This window comes from Aythya ferina (genome assembly GCF_964211825.1).
Source record: "Aythya ferina genome assembly, chromosome: 2".
NCBI lineage: Eukaryota > Metazoa > Chordata > Aves > Anseriformes > Anatidae > Aythya > Aythya ferina.
The window spans coordinates 27,405,063-27,430,256 of NC_140297.1; the positions used below are offsets into that span (position 1 = coordinate 27,405,063).

The 25,194-nt window shown below is 37.2% G+C and overlaps 1 protein-coding gene across 4 annotated transcripts in view; it reads left to right on the plus strand.

The window, feature by feature from the left end:
• The window catches only part of GLCCI1 (glucocorticoid induced 1), a 55,476-nt gene that overhangs the window by 15,545 nt on the left and 14,737 nt on the right, over positions 1 to 25,194 (plus strand). For 2 of the 4 annotated variants that reach the window (XM_084508009.1, XM_084508007.1), the window contains exons 2-5: positions 3,425 to 3,576; positions 12,294 to 12,380; positions 20,683 to 20,799; positions 24,028 to 24,180. In XM_084508009.1, the coding sequence (XP_084364135.1) occupies positions 3,425 to 3,576; positions 12,294 to 12,380; positions 20,683 to 20,799; positions 24,028 to 24,180 (509 nt within the window). The remainder of the gene's footprint in view (positions 1 to 3,424; positions 3,577 to 12,293; positions 12,381 to 20,682; positions 20,800 to 24,027; positions 24,181 to 25,194) is intronic. The other 2 variants (XM_084508010.1, XM_084508008.1) reach the window with 1 other exon arrangement.

Genomic DNA, 25,194 nt, shown 5'->3' on the forward strand with positions numbered 1-25,194 from the left:
TTTCAAAAGAACTGTCATGTGCTAGTCGTACTGAATTACATTTTGCTGGCAGAGAAATGGAAACCTTTTTTTCAGTCAGTCTAGGTGGTATAGCTAGAATTCTTTTGGCTGTCGATGCAGCATGCAGAACCATGACTTCATGTGGTTTATTTTAGCTGATTCCTGCTGGGAGGTAGGATCACTCAGAATTTTACCAGCTGTAGTATTCAAGTGGACCCTTGTGTCACTTTATGTAAAATCATTTATAACTAGAAAGGTCTAGCAATAGTCCTTATATACATACCATTAAAACTCAGGGTGTATTTTAAATAATGCATGAAGTATTTTGTTTTCCTATGAGCATGTCTTGCTTCTGTAACTTACAGCAACTTTTCTAAGTAATTTTATGTTTCTTAAGTTCTGTGTTCCTAAGGTTACTTGTTCTGGAGGTAGAGCTGAGCTCCTTGTGAGATGGAGCATCTCATCACTGAAAAAGAAAAAGCATTGTTCTGACTTCTTACCACTGCAGCAGAATCAGTTCATGTTCTTTGAGTGTTGTCAGAGGTGGCACAGTCCAAAACTTGAATGATTTTAGAAATTTTTTTTATATTGCTCATGCTTTTCTCAGTGCTAAAGCCTGCTGGCTAACTTCAGGAATTGTTGAAGTGCTTGAGATTTTGGAAGGTACTTGCTGTGCTTTTTTTTTTTTCCTGTACAGGAGAACCAGAGCATGAGGTTTCCATCAGGTGAAAGTGATTGGGACTGAAGAAAAATATTCATGATAATAACATTAAATCCAGTTGGTAATGAAAGCCTGGGGAGAAGTGAAAGCTCTGTAGTAGCTCCAGAGTAGCAAGAACTCAGACTTAAAATGAACCTTGTTGCTTGTGGCTCCACAACAGTTTAAAACTGATCTGAACCATTAGTGTTGTGGTCCAGTTCAAGCCTGCTCTCCACTACATCCAGTCACCTTTAAATTATTCCTGTACAAGACAATTTGTCAAATACTAATTTGTAGAAGTTCCTTCAAACTTCATGCTTGCAGATCCCCTTGTCCTTTTTGTTTTTATGGTCTAAGGACCATAAAACATATCATAAAACGGTAAGAGATCAAATATTTATTGACTAGAACACAACCTGCTGGAGCCCTGGCTCTCCTGTGGTTGTTTCTGCCCCGTATGTGCTGCCACCTCTGCCTCTACTGCATATTTATGTCTTTTTTGGCGTAGATTTTAGTTTTCTTTATATTTAACTCAGTGCATCACTGCACTATGAGTTCACACATCTGCTCATGCTGTCTCAAGGTAGATGGGAGGAGCAGACAGCAGTAGCTTTGATTTATTGATTTATGCAGTTGAGAAATTGTCCTTGGTTTATTTTGTGTGATTCGAAGAAATACTAAGAGTAATGGGGACTTACAAGACTGTGACTTGAACTCTCCTTCTAGCTTTAGGGTTTGATAGTGTCCTGCAGTTCACATCCAAGATCACTATATTTATAACTTTCCACAGTAGTTTTCGGTGGTGGTTTCTGTCCCCCTTGCAGTGGAATTCTGGGGGTTATTAATGTTGGGATTGCTGTTGCCTTTCTTCTCCTGTAGAACAAGAAACAGACCTTAGTTCACTCTAGTTGCATGTTTTTTGTTTGTGTGTTTTGGGCTTGCTTTCTTGTGGTGGTGGTTTTTCATAATATTTTTAAAAGCAAACATAGACCTTGCTTATTTCTTACTTCACCATCATTAGACTTTATCCTGCCAGTTTCTCTTTGCATGGTCTCTAGCTTGCTTTGGAATCACTATTTATTTTTTTAAGAACATACCTCACTGCTTACACATTTAGCAACTTCCTTGTAGTTTTGTGCTGTGTAATATATTGCTAGTGAACAGAGCATTCAGAGGAATTTTCTATACTCAGACTATCAGGAGTAGTGTAGTGCCATAGCTTAACAGTGAAGATTGGAAGAATGCTTTATAGGTATGCACCCTTGATGTGTTTCAGCACAAAGGTAAATGCTGGCTTCATGTTTAAAATGTGTCACCTTTATTTTGGATTTCAGCCTCCTTCACTTGTAGAAGTTCAAAAGTTTTTTTTCTTAAAATGCAAAATTTTCAAGATTGGAATTCTGGGAGGGTAGATCTGTTTGAAACTGTAGGGATCTGATTTGTAAGTAACAAAGCAATCAAAAAAATTACATTACACAAAGGCAAAATACATATGTACACACCATTGCACTTATTGCACTAATTTATGGCATTATTTAGAACTCATCACCTAGAATGTGTTGTTAACAAGTTGTTTCAGCAGTGTAAATTCATATATCATACAATAAGCATGCTGTATTAGTGCAGACTGTACCCTAATCATCATGTTAATGCTATGTAAAACTCCAGAGGTGTCTGCCTTTTGAGATTTAGTGGTTCTATATGATATACCAAGAGAAGATGTGTTTGGAGGCACTGGCTGTGGTGGGCCACGAAAGCATGCTAGTAGGTCAGTTCTCAAGTTCTGAGCAGTGAACAGGATTTTGGTGGGTTAGATCAGGGCATAGCACGTGACTATTTTGAAAGTAATTTCACTTGCAAACTTATTTTAGTGGGGTGAGCAAGATAGACAGTAGCTATAATATAGGGCTTAGACTGGCTTATGTAAAGCCTTGAAAATGAATATATGAAGTAATTTTGCCTAAAGGACAAAGCTAGACGATCCAGAGAGCATGCCATAAACTGATGTGGGAAAGAGCGATCTCATGAATCACCCGCCTTTCTGCTTTCCAAATGCATGTAGAAGTGTTCCATGATCTAGGTGTATGGGGAGAGAAATGCAGGGAGGAGCCAAAGATTGCAGGTACTGTGATGAGTGAAGGCAAACACAGCAGCTGCCTTGACCTGAGCTGTGTCAGGGAGAAGTACACAGTCACACACTTCAGCTTGCTGAGGCCTGTATTGGGATATTGTAAACAATATGGAATGAGAGACATGAGAGCAAGAAATCTGATGCGTGTTCTCTTAAGAATCATTTTTGCCAGGATTTGTTTTAGTATTTGTAAAGCTGAGCAAGCTGACTTCAAAATAAATAAATAAAAACCTGAACGGATACAATGTTATGCTTTCTTATTCTAAATATCTGGCTTTCCTAAGTAGCATCATCAACATGTTTAAGTTTGCTTTATGTTCTTTGTTGATGAAAATGTATCAAGTAAGTAGCCTTGTTCTTTGCAGATATGGACACATCAAGTGTTGTTGGATTTTGTAGCTAAGTTTTAGCTTTTGTATTTTTCTGTTGTCTGATGTTATCTGCTTTGATGTAATGACATTCTTTTCAGCTTAGCATTTAGACAAAGATTTCTGATATGTTCTAGCCATTGTCTGTCATAGCTAGCTTTTAACATTTCACGACAAATGTAGCCTGACTTTTTTTTTTGTTGATTTTGCTCTGGTTTTCCACAGTGGACAGGCCAAAATCCCAGCAAATCAGAACTTCTGGTACCATAAGGCGAACTTCTTCTTTGGACACAATTACAGGACCTTACCTCACAGGACAGTGGCCACGTGATCCCCACGTACACTACCCATCATGTATGAAAGATAAATCTACTCAGGTAAAAGCCATAAGACAACATAACAGATGTTTCATATAATTAATGTCTTTCTGGTAATACTTTTATCACCTGATTTGGAACCTAAGCTCCACTCAATTCCAAAGAAATGTGGTTTCACTTTATAATAAACATGAAGCCCTAAAAATAGGGTACAGTAGTCTTAATCGGTTAGCATCAGTTCAGTAACGTTACGCAACTGATAGTTAATATTTTTATGCTTTTATAAAGCGTTTGTTAAAAATTTTCTCTGTGGGCAGGTCTATTGATGCTGAATAAACAGGTTTAAATCTTAGACTTGTATCTGGTCATTTTGAAGCTGCTATATGCAAAATTGTGCTGACTGTTACTTAAAACATAATAGTAGTGGCTGTCAAACTAAAGATTTTATTAAATTGTAATAAATCCATGGGTCTTAAAAAGTTGGGGGGGGGGTGAGGAGTGAGGTCACTGTTGAGAAGAATTGATCAACGTGTCACTAGAGGGAACTGAAGAAGAGAAAGCATACGGTGCAGTCTTGAGATGTACCTTCTGCTTAGTAGCAAGAAAGATGAATAAAAATGCTCTGTGGAAGATTTACTTCTTGAAGCCAGACATCAGAATGAGAGCCTTACACCAGCTGCAAAGGGAAGGCTGCTGAGATTGTCCCAGTACTCCTGGATTCTCCTGAGGGCTCTGTCCTTAGTAGGATCCTCTGGCAGGTAGGCTGCTGTGGCATTCCTATTGCTCTAGCACTCTTTGGCTGGGAAAGTGAATGCTGTTGCTTGCCCAAGTCCTCCTTACATTGGGCTTGTTGCCCACAGAAACGATCGCCATCAAACAGGTTTAAAAAAAAACAAACAAAACAAAAAAAAACAAAGCACATAATTCTGAAAAACCTCATTCCTAGCAAATAAGTCATGCTCTTAGTTTTCCAGTAATGTTGTTAGGGTAAGTCATCTTAGTCTCCGTATTCTGAACTACAGTTGAAAAATACAAGAAACTGTCTTCGGTTGTATTTTTAGTCAAGAGGCCCTGTAGCGATGGTTACGTCAGTTGTCTAGCTCTTGTGCCGTGATTCTGGTGCATTGTTACCATGGGTGTCCTGCAAAGAAAAAACGATAGATACTTCTGTCACCCTCACTTTTGCTTGTAACTCTATTGTGCCGTTAATATTTTTCTTCATGGAAGCTTACAATTTATGTGACACCTTTTAGATATCAAAGATTTTTTCCTGTGGTAACTTTACCTGTAGATATATAGTTTTTGGTTAATTTTCTGTTTCCACTAATTTGTTACATTCTGCCCATTCTGTCGCCTCTGCTTAGAGCAAATGCAGCAGCTCTTTAAAATGAGGTTTTAGTCTTTTGTGTAATACCGAATTTCACATGACAAGTTAGAATGTATAAATAATTTTGCACATCTCTTTGAAGTGTACTGTAACGTGGTGCAGAAAGTCTTCTGACAGGAAAAATAAGGATAGAAAGATTAGAAAAGGAAAAAAAAAGTCTGAATTCTCTAAAGCTTGTATTGCTTTTGTAGGTTTTGGAGAGCTATTAGTTGTATGTGTTTCTTAGCTGTAGTATGATCCAGAAGTTCTGTGTAACAAATTTGGGAATAAAATGAGTAAAATTTGTGCTAAGAAAGTTAGGTTTTACAGGAAACTGTGATTGGATCCTTTAAGAAAATACCATCTTCATATTCTACTCATTCATTTTGAAACCAGCCAACCAGTTTTAGCAAAGACGAATAAGCAATCATGAAAGATTTACCTAAAAAGCTGTTAATTGTGGATTTTTTCCCAAGGTGCCTTCATTTCACTACAGACTGATTTTTTTTTTTTTTAAAACTAATTTCTATTCATCTTCACTTCTATCTATGGCATGCTTCATAGATACTATATTTCTTAACCCTTCTCTCAGAATATCAGACTTTACAAATGCTGTTATGAATGGAATATTTGGAATATTTAAGCATTCACAAACCTTTTCAATAGTTACAGAAAACAGAAACAAACTTGTTATAGAACAAGTTTTGTTTGTTTCTATTATACATGAGCTCTGCACATTTGGCAGTTAAATTGCTTTCCTGTTGAGTTGAAAGTAAGTGTTTGGGTTATTTGACCTGTTGGCTGCCACCCTTGGCCTCTTTCAGAAACAAAGCTCAGGAAAGGACAATGTTTTACCTTTTCAACATAATCAAATGGAAAAAAAGAGGAAGGGTAATATTGTGGTCATTAAAAGGTGAAGGATTATTTCAAATAAAGGTCTCCACCTTTATTCTTAGTTTGGATTTGTGTGGTTGTCTTCTAATGAGGAATTAATTGTTCACTGTCTGTTTATTCAAATTATGCATATATTAAAAAAAAAAAACAACACAAACATTTAGCAGTTTAAGTTGGATATATAAATACACATTTTTTCAACCCATGCAGTCCTGAGTAGTTAAAATGTAATAAGCATTGGGCATGGCAACTTTCAGCTTTTTATATGTAAAATGCTCAGTGTGAAGGCTTATGATGGAACTTACTCATAAACCATTACTGAGTTTTGGTTATGTTTTTGTTTCGGTTACTTTCAAGGACCAAGGATGAGGTCCCAGTTGTTGATAGAGTGCATGCATGGCAAATTAAATTAAAATCTTGCTCTCTATGTGAGTACCAGCACAAGTACTTCTACTTCATGTTTCTTGGCTAAGTAACGCTTCAGCTCAAGGGAGTTCATATAATTTTCAGCAGCTAAAAATAATAATACTTGGTAGTTCAGCAGAATGGAAGATGATAACAAACAAAATCAATAAAACAAGATAATGAAAATCAATAAACCCCATTTTTTGTATGATCATATTTCATTGGAGAATAAATTCTTGATTGACTTCTAAACCCATGAACAAAATTATCAGTATAACTTTTGTAGGTGGAATAATTACTCTTCTTTCAAGGGTACTTATTTTCCCTAATCAAACCTTAATTTTAAATCTCGATTTTGTGCAGTTTCATGAAGGTGGTGATTATGGCTGTTCCAAGTTCCTCAGAATTTTTCTAGTTAAAATAATAAAAATAAAAAGGTCATATTCTGGTCGTCACTGTGATTAGATGAACCATTAATGACTTCTATTGCAATTCTTTAAACCTGCATATGCTCATGAATAAAATATTTCTCCTTTCTCTAAAATTAAGCCAGTGTTCTAAAGAGTTCTCAATAGCACCTTATTTAAACAGAGGAACAATTTTATTGTTTTAATTTCTGTTGCATTTTGGAGAATAGTAACTATCGTTCATATTGCTCCTACCTCGAGTGTTTTGACAGAAAGCACTGAAGAGGAGTGAGGTTTGTATTTGCTTTTAGAAAAATATGCTACAATTCATATATTCGTGATATTTATGCAATTCCAAATGTCTCAGAATTCCTGTACCTTTGTGTGTATATGTATACAACTAGCTGATCTTCAGGGAGCAGTATATTTTTAGATAATCAACTATTATTTAGTACCATTACAAATGTTATAAATAAATAGTACTAAATAAAATGTTTTAGTACTTCAAAAAATCAGAAATGCAAATAAATTTACTGCTATAAAATGTTACTGCCCATGTTGATGTACCTTGTGTTGACTTTCCCAAATTCTTCTGCTGTCCTACTTCCCTCTTCTTTTTGGTAAAGTTAAAATTTCCATTTAAAACTATTTAAAATTCACTATAGCTTCATTCCATGTTTCTTCTGTCAGGGCTGGGGGCGTTGATTGAGCAACTTTGTATAATTCTCCTGTGTGCTATAGATGTAAGAAATTCCCCCCCACCACCACCTTTGAGGAGTAATTCTGTGTTGAAATGGTTATGCCTAACCACAGAATCCCCAGAAACAGTTGGGTAGTTGTCATAGTTTATTAATGTAATTATTTGGCAGTAGTTAAATCATTGAAAACATTTTTAGAAAAATAAAAAAGGGAGGCTAGGGATAAACATATGATGCTGATGTCATAACAAATATATTGCCAGTTAAAATGAATCAATCTGATCTTTCTCAATCTGAATAATACAACCAAAAAAACACCAAATGTCCAAGTGGTATATGATTCAGTGATTCCTCCCCCTTTTTTAACTGGATTCCAAGATGCTTGGATATGCCTTTTTTCATTCTGCATGACAATTACATATTACGCAAACAGCAATGAAGAAAGTTTGCAAAAACGCGTTTCAGAATTTTTACTCCACTACTCTTTAGATTAGAGAGTTAAGCTGGAATGCTGGAGTAAAATGTTTTTCTTCCATGTAGGTCAAGGCTTTAAGGTAATTAGTTACCTGTCATTACTACCCTAGATAAAGTTTTTGTTTTCTTCTGTGTAGAGATTTTGTTTGTTAAAAATAGGCGACATAAACCATGAGGCTGAATTACATGGAGCTTTTCTGAATTGGTTTATCAGTTACCATTATTCTCATGTTATTTAACAAAATACTTTGGGGGGAGGTAACAAGGACAAGGATACTTGTTACATAGCTATGAATTTATCATTCTGACTTTTTCTTAACCTCTCAAATATTTAAGAGGAGTCACCTACAATTGAGTTAATTTCTAACTCTTTAGGACATTTCTTTTTGTAAATCTCTAGATTTGAATGCTTTAGAAATATGTAAACACTGATTTGACTTTATCTTCTAGTGCTATTGTTACATTTCTTTTGAGCATGGAAATTCTTCAAAAACATTAGCAACTCCATTGTAAAATGGAGACTTGTTCTTAATCTTTGCATGCATCCCCCAAAACTAGTTCATCTGGGATGCAAGATAGATATAGTAATTAAAACCAAGGGGTGGCAATAAAATGAGAAATTTAGAGTAATTCAGTCTTATTTTAGGTTTAGGTAGGTTGGTACTCCATGCGGTTATTCTGATTTAAATGAAGTGGAAAGAATGTAGGTGTATATCCCTGATATGGATGGAAAATCAAGGCAGAATTACCAAATGCTTTGGAAGAAATGCTAATCTCTGCAAGGTTGGATGAGTTAGAACAATGGTAATTGTGATTTACATTAGGACTGAGGAGAGCAACCAGATGTGGTGTTCTCAGCGCGCCCTATCCTGTGCACATGCTTTAAGCATTGTGTCAACAGACGGGGACCATAAGCCTCTGTGCTTCAAAATATAAGTGACTTTCCTCTTAAAGTTGAAACATGCATTGCTTAATGCTTTCTAGATTCTTGCCCTGAAGTGTTTTAAATCTTAGTTTCATCACATAAACTTGTAGGAAAAATCCTACTTAGTTCATAATTAATATAATAAATTTATTTCAACTCTGAAATGGCATTGCCAGATTCAGAGACAGTACCCATGACCTCTTATTTTGTTTCTGACTTGAGGTGCAGCAATTTTGCTTTCATCTATTGTGATTAAGAAATTTATCTTCAAATACTCTTGAGTTTTTTTCTTTTACTCTGTTTTGGTTTGGATGTTTAACACATGGGGAGTACGCTTTACAGCAGCTTATATAAAATAGAAGATTCCATGAACACAGTTCGCAGAAATGGTAAATAAAGCTAGGAGAACAACTTTCAGGAAATGTGGCATATCAAGGGTTCTATACAACCCCATCTTATTTGTGATGTAAATTGCAACATTCAAATGAGATATGAGGTGCTTCTGTATCAACTAAATGTACAAAAAAGAATTCCTGTTCGAATGTGACAAGGGTTTTTTATTTTTTCTGTTTTTGATTGATTATAAAGTTTTGATTGAATATAAGGCTTTGGGGTTACAAAAGTAGAACTTATTTTCATATAGTGTAGGTTACAATATATTAGATGCAGCAATTCATAGAGTTTAAAGAAGAGACTGGCTTGCTATAATAGTCTAGCAACTGCTTATGTTATTTTTTTGATTTTTTTCCCCACCTGATTAAAAATAGAGCATTAATACAACATTGCTTGAGTTCAGCACTATGCTAAGAACATCATACAGTCTGTGTAACCTAATTCTGCACATAAATGTGAGGGGCACAGTCTGCCCCCCCTGTATCTTGATACTTGTATGTATATTTTGAAAGGTTGTGACTTGACTCAATTTTCCAGAGATTGAAATCAGCTATGTGCAATCCTTGTCTCAAGGGACAGTATCTGAGTGGAAGAGCCTGTCAAAGGATATTTGAGGCAGTACAAAATCTGGTGTTAAGTGAATGGATGTTATATATTTGTTATTCAGAATTCTGATTAAATCAGCTGCAATGTAAACATTTCTACTTCTTTAGTAACAGTCACCAGTGTTGTTGATTAATTTTTTTGTGTTGCTATTAGTTTTTGTCCTTCCTATTTGGATCAATATCTGTGCTTTAAAAAATTCTAGCATGTTCTCACTACCTATGTTTTTATTTTAAGTCTTTCTATTTGTTGAGAAACTTGCACTCCTTAGTCACTCAGTGTCTTTTCTGTTCTGTTTATTATGCTGTAGCTGATGGGTTGTGAGTTTGTAGTGATCCCTGGTAACGTCCGTCTTTCTGGATGTTTCTGCTTTGTCCTTGAATTGTTCACCAAACTATGGAGTAATGTGTTCAGAAAGCATTCTCAGAACATAAATTTCAAAGAATTCTTTTTGCATTGGAGTTTGTCTGTTTTTATAGCATGAGAGTACGTCTACATCTGCACTCAGAATATAGTAAAAATACTTCCAGAAAAGAGTAATTTAAACTGAAAATAAATTGTGAAAGCTCACGATTTTAAAAAGGGAATCATTTTACCCCCATTTTCTTTAGTGCTTTAGAAAAGTGCAAGCCACTTAAATACTGGTGACACTTTAAGGAACATGAGAAGGTAGTAAAAATCTGTTCTATTGAGAAATTTCAGGAAGGTGGTAAGCACCTAATCTGCAAGAACAAGTAATTATTTAGAACATAGCTTCATTAAAATGCAGAGCAAGTAAATGTACGCATAGGTAGCATGTGTGTGGCACTGAGGCTTTGATTTTAGGGAAAAGAGTAGTGGATTGCTTGGCTGAGTGACTCATGTATTTTTATGGTAGTTTTAAATAGCTGCTTTAACTTGTTTCTCTTGGGTTTTGTTTTGTTTTTTAATAACTGCATTATGGCTTCTTCCCTGGACCTACAGAGTCATATAATCAATACACAGAACCCGAACTTTTTATAAAAACAATTTTTTTCTCTTGGGAACACGCAGGAAAAGGATCAGTAAAAGCTGATTTTCAAAATGGTTGTCATTTTGTTTTCTAGTCGCCCACACAGCTTTGATGGAAGTATTCTTGGTGGCATAAAAATAACAGAAGAAGATGCAGAAACTGCAGGGCTGTCACAAAAGAGCAATGGGATACGTGGGCATATGCATGTGACTTAACACATTAAACATTGGCGCTGGTGCTGGGCTGTAGGCCATATAATACCACAGCAGCCTAACGGTACAACCTATGTACAGCCTGAGACTAAAATTCAGTGCTTAATGGCATGTGGGGCTCAACTCTCCAGTCCCCAGGCAGCTGCTCCTACCCCTCTTCCATGAGCAGCAAGAGCGAGCAGCTCCAGGCGTTGCTTATTGTGATGTTCTCCAAGGCCATGCCAAGCCTCCTTACTTACCAGACAAGTGCCACTTCCATGTGCAAGTGCTGTAGAGATTTCTACATCCTGGAGAGGAAGCAATAGAGAAAAGCTGTGGAGGACCCAGGCTTCCATGTGTGGAGGGGATGAAGACTAAAGAGAATGAATTGAGAGGTTGAGAGGTGGATCCCTGGTATAATTGAGAGGTTGAGAGTTGAGAGGTGGATCCCTGATGCTGTCTGACTGCTGGGGTGGGCTGCCACCGCCCCTGGGAAAGTGTCTGCCATGATCCTCTGGTGTTGCCCTGATCCCGTAGCCATGAAAACCACCTCTCATAGTTCTTAGTGGCATGGTTTTATTTCTTGCAGTCAGTATCATTGTTAAGGGTTCAGCTAGTACCAGTAGGAAATGCTGAAAACGTTTTGTTTTCATGGATTTCTGTGTTTTTAGCCCTTTTATGTTGTTCATACCCCAAACTCACTCTGGATTTTAACTGTCCTCATTGGTCCTCTGACAGACAGTTGACTCATCTTTTGAAGTGCTGGTGAATGCCCACAATTTTATAAGTCTTGTGGTGAACGAACCCAGGAGGGAGGTGCAGATCTGGCTTCTAGACCCTTCTCAGTCAGGGTTTAGTTTTATAGCTCCGACATCCAAGGATTGTTACCAGCCTTCTGGGCTTCCAGACAAGGCTGGAAAAGGCCTGGTCTTCTGCCTGTTTAGGTCAGTGTCAGAAATAATCAGTGGTGTACTGAGTCAGAGTTAGCAGTAAGGAATTGATTATATGGCACAGTGACTAAGGAACACAGGTGAGAGAAGGAAATACTGGCTTTTGGTTTCTAAGGTTGTGTTTATATACTTTATTCTTGTGGTTTTCTTAACTCTGCACTGGGTGAAAAATAGAAATGGATGCTGAAGCAGAGATGGAACTAGTCAGGTAATGTTTTTTTGTGATTATCAGGCAGCTATTTTCTTCAATAATGTTCATTGTCTTCATCCTTTGTAAATGCAAGTTTACAAAGCCTTAAAATCCATGCTTGTATTTTTATTACTATAGACACTGTTACTGTGGTATATCAAGTTCTGATACTTATTCTTTATGTGTGATGCCTGGACACTGACATGGCAGAAAGATTAAACCAGTAATTTGTGCCAAAAATTTTCTTATGTGGGGAATTCAGTACAATATGTATTTTTTTTTCTCTCCAGACACCTAGCTGTTGGGCTGAAGAAGGAGCAGAAAAGAGATCTCATCAGCGCTCGGCATCATGGGGAAGTGCTGATCAACTAAAAGAGGTGAGAAGTTCTTGCACAGTGGAGCCTTTCAAGTCTTGATATGCCCAGGACATATTTTTTTAATCCCTATCTGGAGTCCAGGAAACTGCACCCTTTCCCTCCCCTCTGTTGCTTTTGAAACAGGTTTTATGTCCAACATAAGAGTTGTTTCAAGACTGGTTGTTTTTATGCCTGTTGGATTTCCTCCCCTCCTACTACACAGTGTTGTCAGCAGAGGAGTCGTCAGAGTGCTGAGGAACCAGTTTGTTGCTGTTATTGTTTGTTCAAAGTTACCTTAGCTAGCTTTCTGTTCTTTAATGCTGAAAGAGACAAAGTATTTGTCAGGATGTTACCATAATCTTGTTCAGAAATTTTGGTCGAGTTTAAGGGTGGAGATAGAGAGGATGTCAGTTTCGCAAATGAAACAGGGTAAGCGTTGATACAGTAGTGGTATGGTTACTTGAAATGCTCTTTAGTCATATGTTTTTCTTGTAGACTACAATAGCAACTAGAAGGAACCCATCAGAAATGAAGCAATTTGCATAATGAGAAATTAGATACAGGAAAAGGGTTTCCATCTCTCAGCTGAATGTGCACTATTTCAGCCTTATGCACCAGTGAACTACATTCTGTCCCAACTTCATGCAACTCTGGCTCTGGTCAGTGCCACATGGTTGGCCTCATGTCCCCACAGGAAGGCTATACCCTTCTTCTAGAGCTACACCTTTATCTTTAAGAAACAAATCTTGCAGCTTATTGTGGTGGTTCCTCCCCCATAGGATGGGACTTTGCACTACTTCTCCATTTTTTGTGTACGCTCTCCTGGCTCCCTGTCTAATAGAGCATTCAGAAATGAGGAGAAACATATAGGTTGTCTAAGGAGGCATTGTTATTGGCAGTAGATAGTTTTTAGATAGCTGTTGATAGTTATTCTTCCTATCAAAAGGAATGGTATAAGTTTGATTCCTCAAATACTGAAATCAACTTTGAATATGGAGTAATCATTCATTCTGGTAGTAGCAATATCCTCATTTTTAAAGACGGGGACCTGAGCTGAAGAGAGGTAAGGATTGTCTGTTTCTGTTTCATCGAGTACCCAATACGAAGCCCATTTTAACTGATTTATTTTACATGGGCTTTCCAAATGCCCGTGTGACTTCATTTGCAGCTGTAAGCAAATACTCAAAATCACAAGTTAAGTGCCCAGGAATTAGTGCAGAATGAGTTTTGTATCTGAAAAGTTTTTGGCTTAAACATTAGCTACCAGCACAAAGGAATTGTACCAGAGGCAGGAATAACATCTGTATATCCGGGATAACACTTGCTTTTACTGAGAGACCATCCTTCATCATCTGGTGGTTCCTATCAAGTTTTGCAGCAAGCAGCTTTTCTTCACCACATGGCTGTGACTGTCAGTGATAGGGAAACCTTCAGTATGTGAGTGAGTCTTTGCCACTTGATAGCAGTGATCCATTGTGCTAGGTTGCCATCCTCTTTATGAGCTGAGCTCAAGAGAAAGATAAACATGTGGCTGGTGGGTTTCATGGTTCCTTACAGATAGAACACAGTAATAAAAAAGGTAAAATAAATAAATAAATTGGGATGTGTAGAAGGGAATTACTTCTATTCGAACTTTGTAAGGGTTATTCACCCTAAGACCTGTCTTACCTCTTCCAGCTTGCAGCTCTTTCCCTTCCTCTGTTTTCCTTTCTCTCTCTCCAGCTTTTCTACGCTGTTTTGTTGCCTTTTCCAGTTCCGCAGGTTTATAATTCCAGTGTCTTTCTGTTTATATTATCCAACCAGCTCTAGTTTACCTTCCCTTACTTGAGCTCTTTTCTCAGTTCTGTTTGGCTTCTATTTTTGTCCCTGAATTTTTGCTTTCCCTCACCTGTAAGGCCTGGTTCCAGCCTCTCTGTCCAGCCATTCTGTGTGTGTGGTGTTTGCTCTCCTGGACATGCAAACCTGTCCCCTTCCTCCACCAAACTACTTAATGCCTGTGTGGTGGATGGTAAGAGTTTGATCAATACCAATAGTATTTGTGCATTCAGTTTCTTTGTGTCTCAGCAATCTGTGGTTTCTGGAAGGAAAAATTCTGAGATGGTTCTGTTTAAGTCTAAAGCTCAGTAGAAAAAGCTGCTGATAACAGCAAATGTAGTTGCCATTTCAAAACATCTTTCATAAACAAATGCAAACTGAAATTTTGCTGAAACTTGACCAGACATAAAGGCTTTTCCAGTGAAATAGGTGCATTCCCAATATAAAGGACTCCCAATCAAATGTTTGTCTTTTTCTTCTGTGTGATTCTTCCAAGGCATTAAACATCTGAAAACTATGCTAATGTGTCTTAGCATAGATAAAATGATTTTTCTCCCCTTCACTTTAATATCAGTCTTAAAACAACTTTAATACTTGTGCTGAAATTTCTGATGGGAATGTTAATAGGAGAGCTGAATACAGCATTGGAAGAAGTCAAAAAGTTGACCAAGCTGTAGGTATCTGTAAATAAGAGCTTAAATAATAGAAATAAAAGTATCACCTTTACTGGACAACTGCATTTGTTACCAGTAATGTTAGGTAACGGTACTCCTGCTCAATATTTAGGATTGTTTTCCATAAGCATTTGAGTAAATAAACAAATAGCTATTTACAGTTTCCTTGGTTTGTCACAGGAGTTTAAATTCGTGTTTTCTTGTTCCAACAACTAATGGAATAATTTCTAGCATGTGATTTTTTTTTCATTGTTTTGATACTGTAAACTAACCAAATATTTGTATGTGTGGTTTTAATTGATTGTCATAAAAGAAGATTGGATGTCCTTCAATCTTTTTAAAAAAAGTTTTTTTTCTTGGTTTGAGAACTATTTCAATCAAATGTATTTGTTACCACAACAGGAAACTCTTCTAAAAGCATTCAAATTTATAAACCCTAAAAATGTGCACGTTTCTTATCACTTCCTAACAAGAAGCCTCTTTTTTGATTGATTTTGATTCTGATCTACTGCTTTTTTTTTTTTTTTTTAACCAAGTCTGGAATATAACTTCTCATAAGCTAATGACAGGCTTCTTTAAAGTTATTTTAATAGATATCACTCTTGAGTGAGAGGTGAAGATTGTGTCACATACAACAACTCTGATAAAAAAAAAAAAAAATACAGGCTTGAACCACGGGTATTTTTTCTTCTTTGAACCTGAATAGATAATTGTTCAAATTCAACAGAATTTTAAAAGACCATTCTAGTTATAGCTTACCCTGGATTTTACCCTCAGCTGGAAAAAGAACAAACAAACAGGGTTTGGGGCAAATAGTTTTTTTATATTAAGACTTTAGTATTTCAGACATCTGATTTCCACCTACCTTAAATACCTCTGTATGTTGTATTTGTTACACTGACATCAGGAAACTCCTGGTGGAAGGGTCCTCATTTTTTGTCTAATAGGATACTCGAAAAAGACTTCAGAATAAAAGAATAAGATCTGAAGGCTTGAACTTTTTTATATGCTTTCATATATGTATTGAAAGATTGTATGCAAAGGTTTAAGTTGAATTTCTAATTCTTGTTTTACTCTTTGACCTGTTCGTTAACTTGTTTAACAAGCGGCTCACGGATGAGTTAAAGCTTTCTATTGTTAATGATGAGTTTGTGGCTTGTTCAGCAATGGGAAGTTACTGTATTGTGTACTTGATTTGTAGAAGTACAATCTACTAGCTGATAAATATTAATGAACAGTTAGGAGTGGTGAGATGTGACATGTTCTTTCATATTTGCAGTCTGTTTGTCTCTTCAAATGAAAAATTATCAGGATACTCAGATTATTGCAATGCTGTAAAGAGCCAACAGAATTTGCTTATTTATCAGGTTTGTGCCATTAGCTATATTAGATTACATGCATATTACAAGTGATGTAGACAAGCTTTGTATTTATTGCAAATATACTTCTCATTATAAAAATACTCAGCAAGCAGAAAATAGACTTTTCCTAACTTTACTGAATAATCCTTGCTTCAGTTCAGCATGTGTAGTCATCTTATAATTGGCTGCGTGACAATAACCCGTGCACTGATCTTTTTCTTCTTTTTGATTCTGTTGTGTAAATGACTTGATGTCAAGGAAAAGTCTTTTCAATACATCAAGAATATTGAAGGCAATGGCCACTGGAGAAAAAAGGCTGAAACATTTCTTAATTCTTCTGAAAAGTGCACAGATATGTTTGTTCTCCATCCCCAGTACAGTCACGCTAAAGTACTTGCAAAGTGTGAATTTAAAAATGCCTTTTGAAACTTAACAGCTTATATGTTTGCATCTTGTGAAGTAGTGTAATTTTTAAGTAAGTGTATCTGAACATTGGAAGTAGGGTTCAAGTTGCTTTTATTCCCCGAGGAATAAAAGGAAGCTCGGGTCTTTAGAGCTTTGAAAGTAAATGTTCACAAAAAGTACGCACACCTGTCAGTAATATTTTTTCTGTAATGGGAACAATGATAAAAAACAGTTTATTTTTTTCTGGGACAGATCTTGTAAAGATCTTCTAACTATCATTACTGCAATTTGCAGGTATTACTTTCTATGTGAAGTCTTTTTTTGTTGGTGTTTTGTGAAGTAATTTTTTTTTTTTTTTTGCACATCAGTGAAACCACCATTTTGATTTCTCTTTGGGAAAAAAAAAAAATCAGCTGTATCCTCTAAATCTTGATTTAAGACCTATTATGTGGGAAAATACCTGTACTGCATGAAAGGAATTTTGTGCCTTCCCCCTCAAGTTGGTAGAAGGGGAGAGCATTTGAGTTGGTACACTAAAATCATGTTTGTGTTTTTTGGATACACATGTGCAAAGCTAAGGCTTTAATGTTTTCAACAACTGGATGCTTTAAAGGATACATGCTAGATGTTTAAGTGATTATTTACATGTGTGCTTTTATTAAGGTTGTGTGTGTGTTGGTCACCTTCATGCTCCTTACTTGGGAATGTAAGGAAAATGGTGTTCAAAACCCTTTCAGTTCTTTGTGTCTGCCCTGTTAAGGTGGAGTGTTTCATTGCTGTTCTTATTTTTCCCCCAGCATAGCACTTTATTCTCTTTCTGCCTAATATTTCTCACTGCAATCTCTCTATTGCTGTACAGCTTGAGGGCAAGATTCCATCTCCCAGCCTATGAGCAAGGCACCCTTTACTGCCTTGTAGAGGGATGTTTGTTAAATGTCCAGGTAAACCCTAGAAAAAGTGTTACTTGTTACTTAATTTGCAGAACTCTACTCAAAAGTATAACAAAGCTATTGCCTGATCAGGCTGAGGTTGTTGTGAGAGGTATCTTCTGTGTATTGTTTGGCATGCTTGCTTACACAGGTGAAAACTTGCCACAATGTGCTCACTCCTGTATTTCCTTGTGGCATGTTTTACCTGGTCTACATCCTTAATATGTTCATTTGATATAACTATAATTCCTGATCACATAGTGGTGCTGGGAAAATGTGTGTATTGGCATCAGGTTGCTTTGTGAAAACCACAATACAAGCCATAGCTATTTCTTTCTCTCTTGACTTCAGAATGAAGCTTTCAAAACCTGCTGGCCTTCAAACACTCAGTATCTCATAGCCGGGCTTCGATGACACCGTATTGGTCATCTCTGCTCTCAGAAACAGGAAGAGTTGAGTGTTTTTTGTTTTTTTTTTTTGTTTGTTTTTTTTTTTTGTTCTTCTGGTACACTCTAGCACTGTCAGCAGCCCTGAATGAAGTTCAGTGTCAGGGTGTATTTACACCGGTGTAGTACCTGCATCTTCAAGTGCAGGTTCTACCCGGTACCGATCACCTGGGAGGTGCCGTTTACTTCCCTGGAGGGAAGAGAGGCCTTGCAGATGGATTTAGATGGATCGGAGCACTGGGCAGCCATCAATGGCATGGAATTTACAAGGGTAAATGCTGGGTGCTGCAGCTGGGATGGAGCAATCCCAGGCCCAGGCTGGGCGACGAGTGGCTGGGAGCAGCTCAGGAGAAAGGGACCTGGGGGTGCTGGTGGCAGCGGGTGCAGCAAGAGCCAGCAGCGTGCCCTGGCAGCCAGGAGGGCAAACCTCATTTTGGGGTGCCCTGAGCACAGCCAGCCGGCCAGAAGAGGTGATCCTCCCTCCAGCTCCACTGAGTGTGGTGTGGCCCCACTTCGACTGCTGTGTGTGGGTCTTGGCTCCACCACAGAAAAGGATGTTCAGGGCCCTGACAGACAGGGGGGCATCACAGCATCAAGATTTTGGACAGTCTAGAGGTTTGTTGGCCTGATATAGCCTATCTCACTGTCCAGATATTGCAGTAAGAGGCTATGTTCTCTTAAAGATTTGCAAGCTGCTTGCATCAAAAATCTGAGTCAGAACTCTGATGTGGATTTGTATAGATCTTTTTTTTATAGCATGGTCCTGAGGAAAGCTCAGAAAGCTAAATTTCATTTAAATAAAAAATAGGGTAATTAACTTTTTAAATAGGAGGAAGCCCACAGGACCAGGCAAAGGCAGCAGAAATGAAAGATTTATATACGGTACTCTCCCTGCCTAGTGTCTTTGCTTTTTGGTTATTCCTGTAGCCATCCATTTCAGTCCACAGCTGTCTTCTAGTCTGGGCCTCATTTTTGGGCCTCATTTTTTTTCTTTCATTTTTTTTTAAAGGAGCTGAAGATCTTTTCCCTGTTCTTCCCCTACTTCAGCATTCTAGATATAAATCACTATAGATTTATTTTCACATTCCCATATCAAACTGGTTACTTTCCTGCTGCTTCATCTTTCTGAGCTGAGTTTCCTAACTTCCATTGCTCTTACAGCCAGAATGGGGAAGTTCTGGACAAATATTTTTTGTAGAGGTGAAGTATCTCTTCAAACTCCTTTGAAGTTTCTTCCATCGTGGTGCCCAAGTGGCACCTTTCATCAAGAGATTAGTCTTGTTCTCTAAATCCAGCTTGTCTGTGTTAGAAGCTTGGCCATGCTAAGGCTCTTTCTCCGTGTATTTGACACAGACCCTTTTGGAAATCTAAACCGTTTGTCTGTCATTGAAGATTAAGAGTAGTCAACCATTTCTGAGTAGCAGTTCTCTGAATGTGGATAATGAGGTGTGGCAAGACTTGATATGAAGCATTAGAGATGGATCTGTCTTTTGTGAGTGATATTAGAAACACCAAGAAAATTGCAAAGCCTGGAGCAAGGCTCCATTGAAAGCTTCACCAAGCACTGTCATCTCTGACACAGTGTGTTAGAGCAACACTTCACTGTTCAAAGCTGCTTTGAAAGAGCAATAGCGATATATTTAACTACTTGGAGTTGACCACAGAGTGAATGTGCTTGTAGTCTGTCAATCAAAAAGAGGATACTTCCAGGTGATGAAGTTCTTTGAAACTATTTCTGTGTGAATTCACATCTCCTTATTTGCACTTCAGGTTTTTAAAATTTTTATCTATAGCTGAGTTAAAAATGAAATAGGGCCATGCATACTTTGCCTTATATACTAGCGTGCTGATGTGCTGATCATGGAAGATAGTGAGATGTGAGCACAAAGGCGGGGGGGAAGGTAATTTTCAAGAAGTATCGCTACCTGTTGTATGAATTTGCATGTAGTATGAACTTCTCAGGCAATGCTTATTAGAGGGTAAATACTCTTTCATGTAGAAACTATTCAGGAGGATTAAATAAATGGAGGAATTCATGAATGAAATTCTTTAGTTTCTGTTAAGGAACATGTCAAATAAATAATGACTGTAGTTGCATATGACCTTTAAAATATGTATCATTTGATTACCCATCGTTACAGCAGACAGTAGAAAAGACAATTCTGTCTGCCTGAAGGAATCTGTGGTAATGTAGCCTGTGGGGAAATACTGTTAAACGTATTAAATAAGTTCTCCAAGATGGAGCAATACATACTGATTGATTTTGTTTGTAGAGGCTCTTTTATTTTTCAGTTGAATTACTGGAAAATTTTGGTTTGGCTTAAGGTCAAATAAATTAAGCTATGGGTTTTGCAGTCCCCCGGTTTAAGCCAATTAGTCTAGAAATTGCTACAAATTGTCAGGAGGACTAACTTTTGTTTGCATCAGTTATTACTGTGCTTGTTTGTAAATGAGGAAGTTTAGTAATAAGCTAAGCTTGTTGACATGTTCAGATCTGCAAATAGTGCAGATGCTTTGCAGAAAGTGTCCAGAAGCAGAAGCTTTAATGGTTACGCTTAGAGGGAAGAAAATCCAATGTGCTTCTATAATTCTTTAAAGAGGAGTTAAGATGTCTGTGATTCACTTCATAAAGGAAGAAATGAGCAGATATTAATTTGATACCTCATTATCACTTCACCTGAACTTCTTTCCAGCAGATTGCCAAACTGAGGCAGCAGCTTCAGCGCAGTAAGCAGAGTAGTCGTCACAGTAAAGAGAAAGAACGTCAGTCACCTCTCCATGGCAACCACATAGCAATCAGTCAGACTCAGGTAAGCAGATAGTTGCTTATATTAACAGCCTCCTATCTTATCTGTGTTGGGTGAATAGTCTGCTGTTTCTTCCCATCTTTCTCCTGTTTGGCTTCTTACGTGCTTGAAATTGAAATGCTTAACACCCTGCTGCCATTGCATCTGCACTGAATTTTATCTGATAGCCGTAATATAATAAAAGAATGAGGGCTTGCAAGCAAATATATTAAGATGCTGTAAAAATTCTGAGCATGGCCAGATAAGGCTGTCTTTCCATGAATATGCACTTGCTTCCAAGACTAATTTTTGTGGTGTACTTTCAAAAGTCTGTGTTCTTCTGGAGGGTATTTTCTTATTGGTTTTACAACACAGCTTCATCTGAGCTTGTTTTATAAATAAACAAAACGCACTAAAAGTAAGTGGACTGGATTGGAAGCCCAACAATTTATAAGTCTTTGAGCAGCAGGCCGAACTTCGAATGGGACCCCTTAGACAGTATTTGCATTGAAATTACAGAACCTAGTATTCTGCTTCTCGAAACTAATCAGTTAGTTACACAGAGGCTTGTAATTCACCCTATTATATATTCATCAGTAAAAGGCAGTGTTGCATCATCAGATATTTGAGGGAAGACCTCATTTTCTTGTCCTATTTCAGGAGTTTTTGTGATACTTTGCTTATTGGTCATTTCCTGGCCAGAAAGGCCAGATCAGAGTATCCCTGTGAAGTTGAGTAAAACAATATTGTTGTCTGCTTTCTAAAAAGATAATTCACCTCAAATATAAACTTAGCTGAAATCAAGGTGGTGCTTGCCACAGTTAACCACATCCCTGGAATTAGAGGACTGGTCATCATCTCATGCTACAGGATGCAAACCTTCATGGTTTTGTTTAGGACAAAGGTTGTCTATAACAACCTTTTGGTTGTTATGGTACTTCAGAATCATTGTCAATACAGGATTGTCTTCTTTGAGAGCCTTCACATACTTTGGTAGCAGTGGCTTACTTGAGGTGGAACAACATTAGTGTGTTACAGCTTATGTTGAATTTCCATCATATTAAATGGAAAAATTGTCATCATTGTTAGCCTGTTCCTGTTCCAGACACTGTGACTTGCAGGAAAAACTTAATTCAGACAGGATCCAAGACTGAGGTTTTAGGATGAAAACTCCTGTGTTCAGATTGATGACCATTCTCATGTTCTGTATCAATGGGCAATGTGATGACAGGACTCTTTCCAGCAGTAAGTCTATGATATCAACCAACTTTTTTTTGTTTCCTGTTCCCTATCTCAGGTCTTATATACCTGAGCAAACATTATCAGGAAGCACATCTATGTGAATCACGAATAGGACATCATAATCTCTTAACCTCTCTGATGGGTAAAGCTCAGGCTCCTAGCCTAACATCTTCTGTTTTCTGTTATCCATTTTTCAAAATTTTTCAAAATTATTTGTGAATTTATGCAAACTGTAATATAGCTGATCATTTTCGTGCTAGCCAGGCCAACATTTGTTTTCAGGTCATTTTTGTGTATCGTGAAGTTCTTTTTTAGAGAAAAAAAAAAGTCACCTGTCCTCTGAGCATCTCTCTCTCTCTCTCTCTCTGTCTCTCTCTTATTAGAAAGGTGCTGACACTGTGAAGAATAGCTTTCGCAAATTACATGGGCAAATTACGTGAGCCTGAACTAGACTCTCAGCAGGGTGCAATGGAGGATGCTCCACAGAGTGCCTGTTCTCTAGATAACGCAAACTGACAGTGAAACTGAAACGAAATGGATTTTAAAACTCAGGCAAGGTTCAGTGAATAACTTTGTGAACCTTAAGCCATTTGTAAAAAGCAGTTAATCTTTTCTCATTTGGCAGTACAGACGTTTGAGTTCTGATTAAATTTCATCTACAGTGGATCTTTAACTTGGTCTCCATGTTACTAACAAGCAACTGTTTGATCTCCTTAAATGTTTGCTCTGTCATTGTATTTTCTGCCAGCCTTTCTAAATAAGTAGTGTTTCAGAAAGAAGCTCTGATGGCTGATCTTTTGTGTTGGTCAGTCCTTTCATGTTCATTCAGTTTAGATAAAATCTCATGTTTAAAACCTGATCTTGTGATGAAGATGTATAAGGAATTAATGTTCTTCGTGAAACTTTTATGCCTCTATAACAAAGGATTCACTGCATTTTGTGTAGGAAGGTATTCTGCTTTCCATCCCAAGGTATGATGTTGCAGGTATCAGTGCCACTATTTGTGCTAAAAACTGTTTTTCACAGGCTGAAATCCACTTAAGACGTGTACTTTGCAGTAACATTCTTTAGCACTTGGAACTCGCTCACACGTTTCCGATTTCTCAATAAAGTGTTCTCTAATGAGACTAGTGAAGTTTTCAGTTCTGGTACCGCTGTGAGAAGCTATCCTGCAGGCACTTTTTTTTTTAACGTTCATTTTGCATGAACTCAACCAAAAAAAGGGGGGAGGGAGAGTCCCCCCACCCTAAGGCAATTAACTCAGTAATCTCTTGGAAATGTCCACAGGTATGTTTTACGTTTTGTCTTATAACATGTTGCTGTGGATGAGAGGAAAATATACATTAGGAAGTGACCACTATTGATGGCTGTTAGTGTAGGTGCTAAGCTAAAGCTTTTGGGGTTGACTGTGCAAGACATGCTTTCTTGAGAATGGCTTCTGTTGGTAACAGAACTCCATTTCAACATGTTTTTTCTTTTCCAGAAATCCTGCTTGCATTTTTTTTTAGGTGCTTGATTCTTAAACTCCAGTTGTTTTCTTTTAAGACTTCTGACATAAAGTTCTGAAATGTTAGAAGCTAATGAAATTAGAGGTTGAGAATGAATACTTTATTTTTCATTTACTAAAGCCAACGAAGTGCATTAAGTGAATATTTCAGTTGAGTCGTTAAGGTTCAGGAATGTTGCGAAATGCCTTTTAGATCGCAGTTAAAACCATCCACATCCCCCTATTGTGTATTCTGCAGTCTATAAGTCTGAAAAGTACATATACTTGCCTACCTACTGATAAGTAAGGTAGTAGAAAGATTTTATTATAGAATTGTATTGAGTTAAGTAGAGGTGTTTTTAGTGGCTTTTGATTTATGCAGGCATTTTTTAGTTAAATTTGACAAAGATGATCTACATGGCAAATAATACATGGTTTCTTACTTTACCTGCTTTAGTGCTGATCTCAGACTTCTGTTTTATTCCATTTTCCAACTTCAAATCATGTGGCTCTCTACCTTCTAGGCTTCTATTTCCAGATCAGTCCCTATGCCACTGTCAAACATTTCAGTGCCAAAATCAACTGTTTCACGTGTGCCGTGTAATGTAGAAGGAATAAGCCCTGAACTGGAAAAAGTATTCATTAAGGAAAACAGTGGAAAAGAAGAGGTATCCAAGGTAAGCTTATATTAACGTGCTCGTAGTTGTTTTTTTTTTCTTTGTAACCTATAAACACGTGAGAAAACTTCCTCATGGCTGAAACTACAAATACTTTTCTTCACAGGCATTGTTTGAAAATTGTTTAAATAATTTTTAGTTTTAAAAGGGCTATTTTTAAAGGGCCCAGTATTTTTAAAGGGCTACTTAGAATGCCCTTCCTATGAAGAACTTGAAAGTTTTTGTGAGAAATGTAAGTGCTCAAAAACTTAGATACTTTAGGCTACAGTACTAAGAAGGGACAGAGATTAATTTACTTGCTTCTATTTATTTGTTTTGTTTTTTTTAGGCAAGACTTAAGTTTCCTGTGCTCTGCTCAGCTTTTTGGTTTTAATACTTTTCTTCCATAAACCAAATATGAACTGTTTTTACTTCCTAAAACCAACTGTGATCTCTTGTGGGAGATCTGTGTATGGGAAATATAATCTAAGGAGCATTGGAATTCTCATTGAAGACTGTTGCAGTGCTTAGATGACACTTAAAATGTGAAATACTTAGTTTACAGCCACTCATTTCTAAATAACCAATGAAACTTTGCTGTGGTATCAACAACTGCTGTTTTTTTATCTTCTGTAAATTGTAGGTTCTGTTCTTGTGAATGGTCCTCTAATAGCAATTCAGTACACAAATCAGGCTATAAAACTTTAATCGGAGGGTTAAGATTCCAAAACCTGGTATTTGTATTTCTTTATTATGGCAGTAAACTTAAAAAGCTTTGGAATATTCTTGGCTTCTACAGAGATGTAGATGTGTTCTGTCATTAAGAATAAAATACGGTAGTAGTAAATGTTTTATGCTAGGTTGCCTTTCCCAAAGCTGTCTCATCCCTTTAGAAGGGTCTGTGTTGGGATAGGGAATAAAGGGGGGAAAAAAAAAAAGAAATAACTGAAACCAAAACAAAAAGCCCAAATCAATAAACCTTGTTGCCATCTCCAAAGAGAGTATAAAAAGGTGTATTATAGTGCCACTACTGAT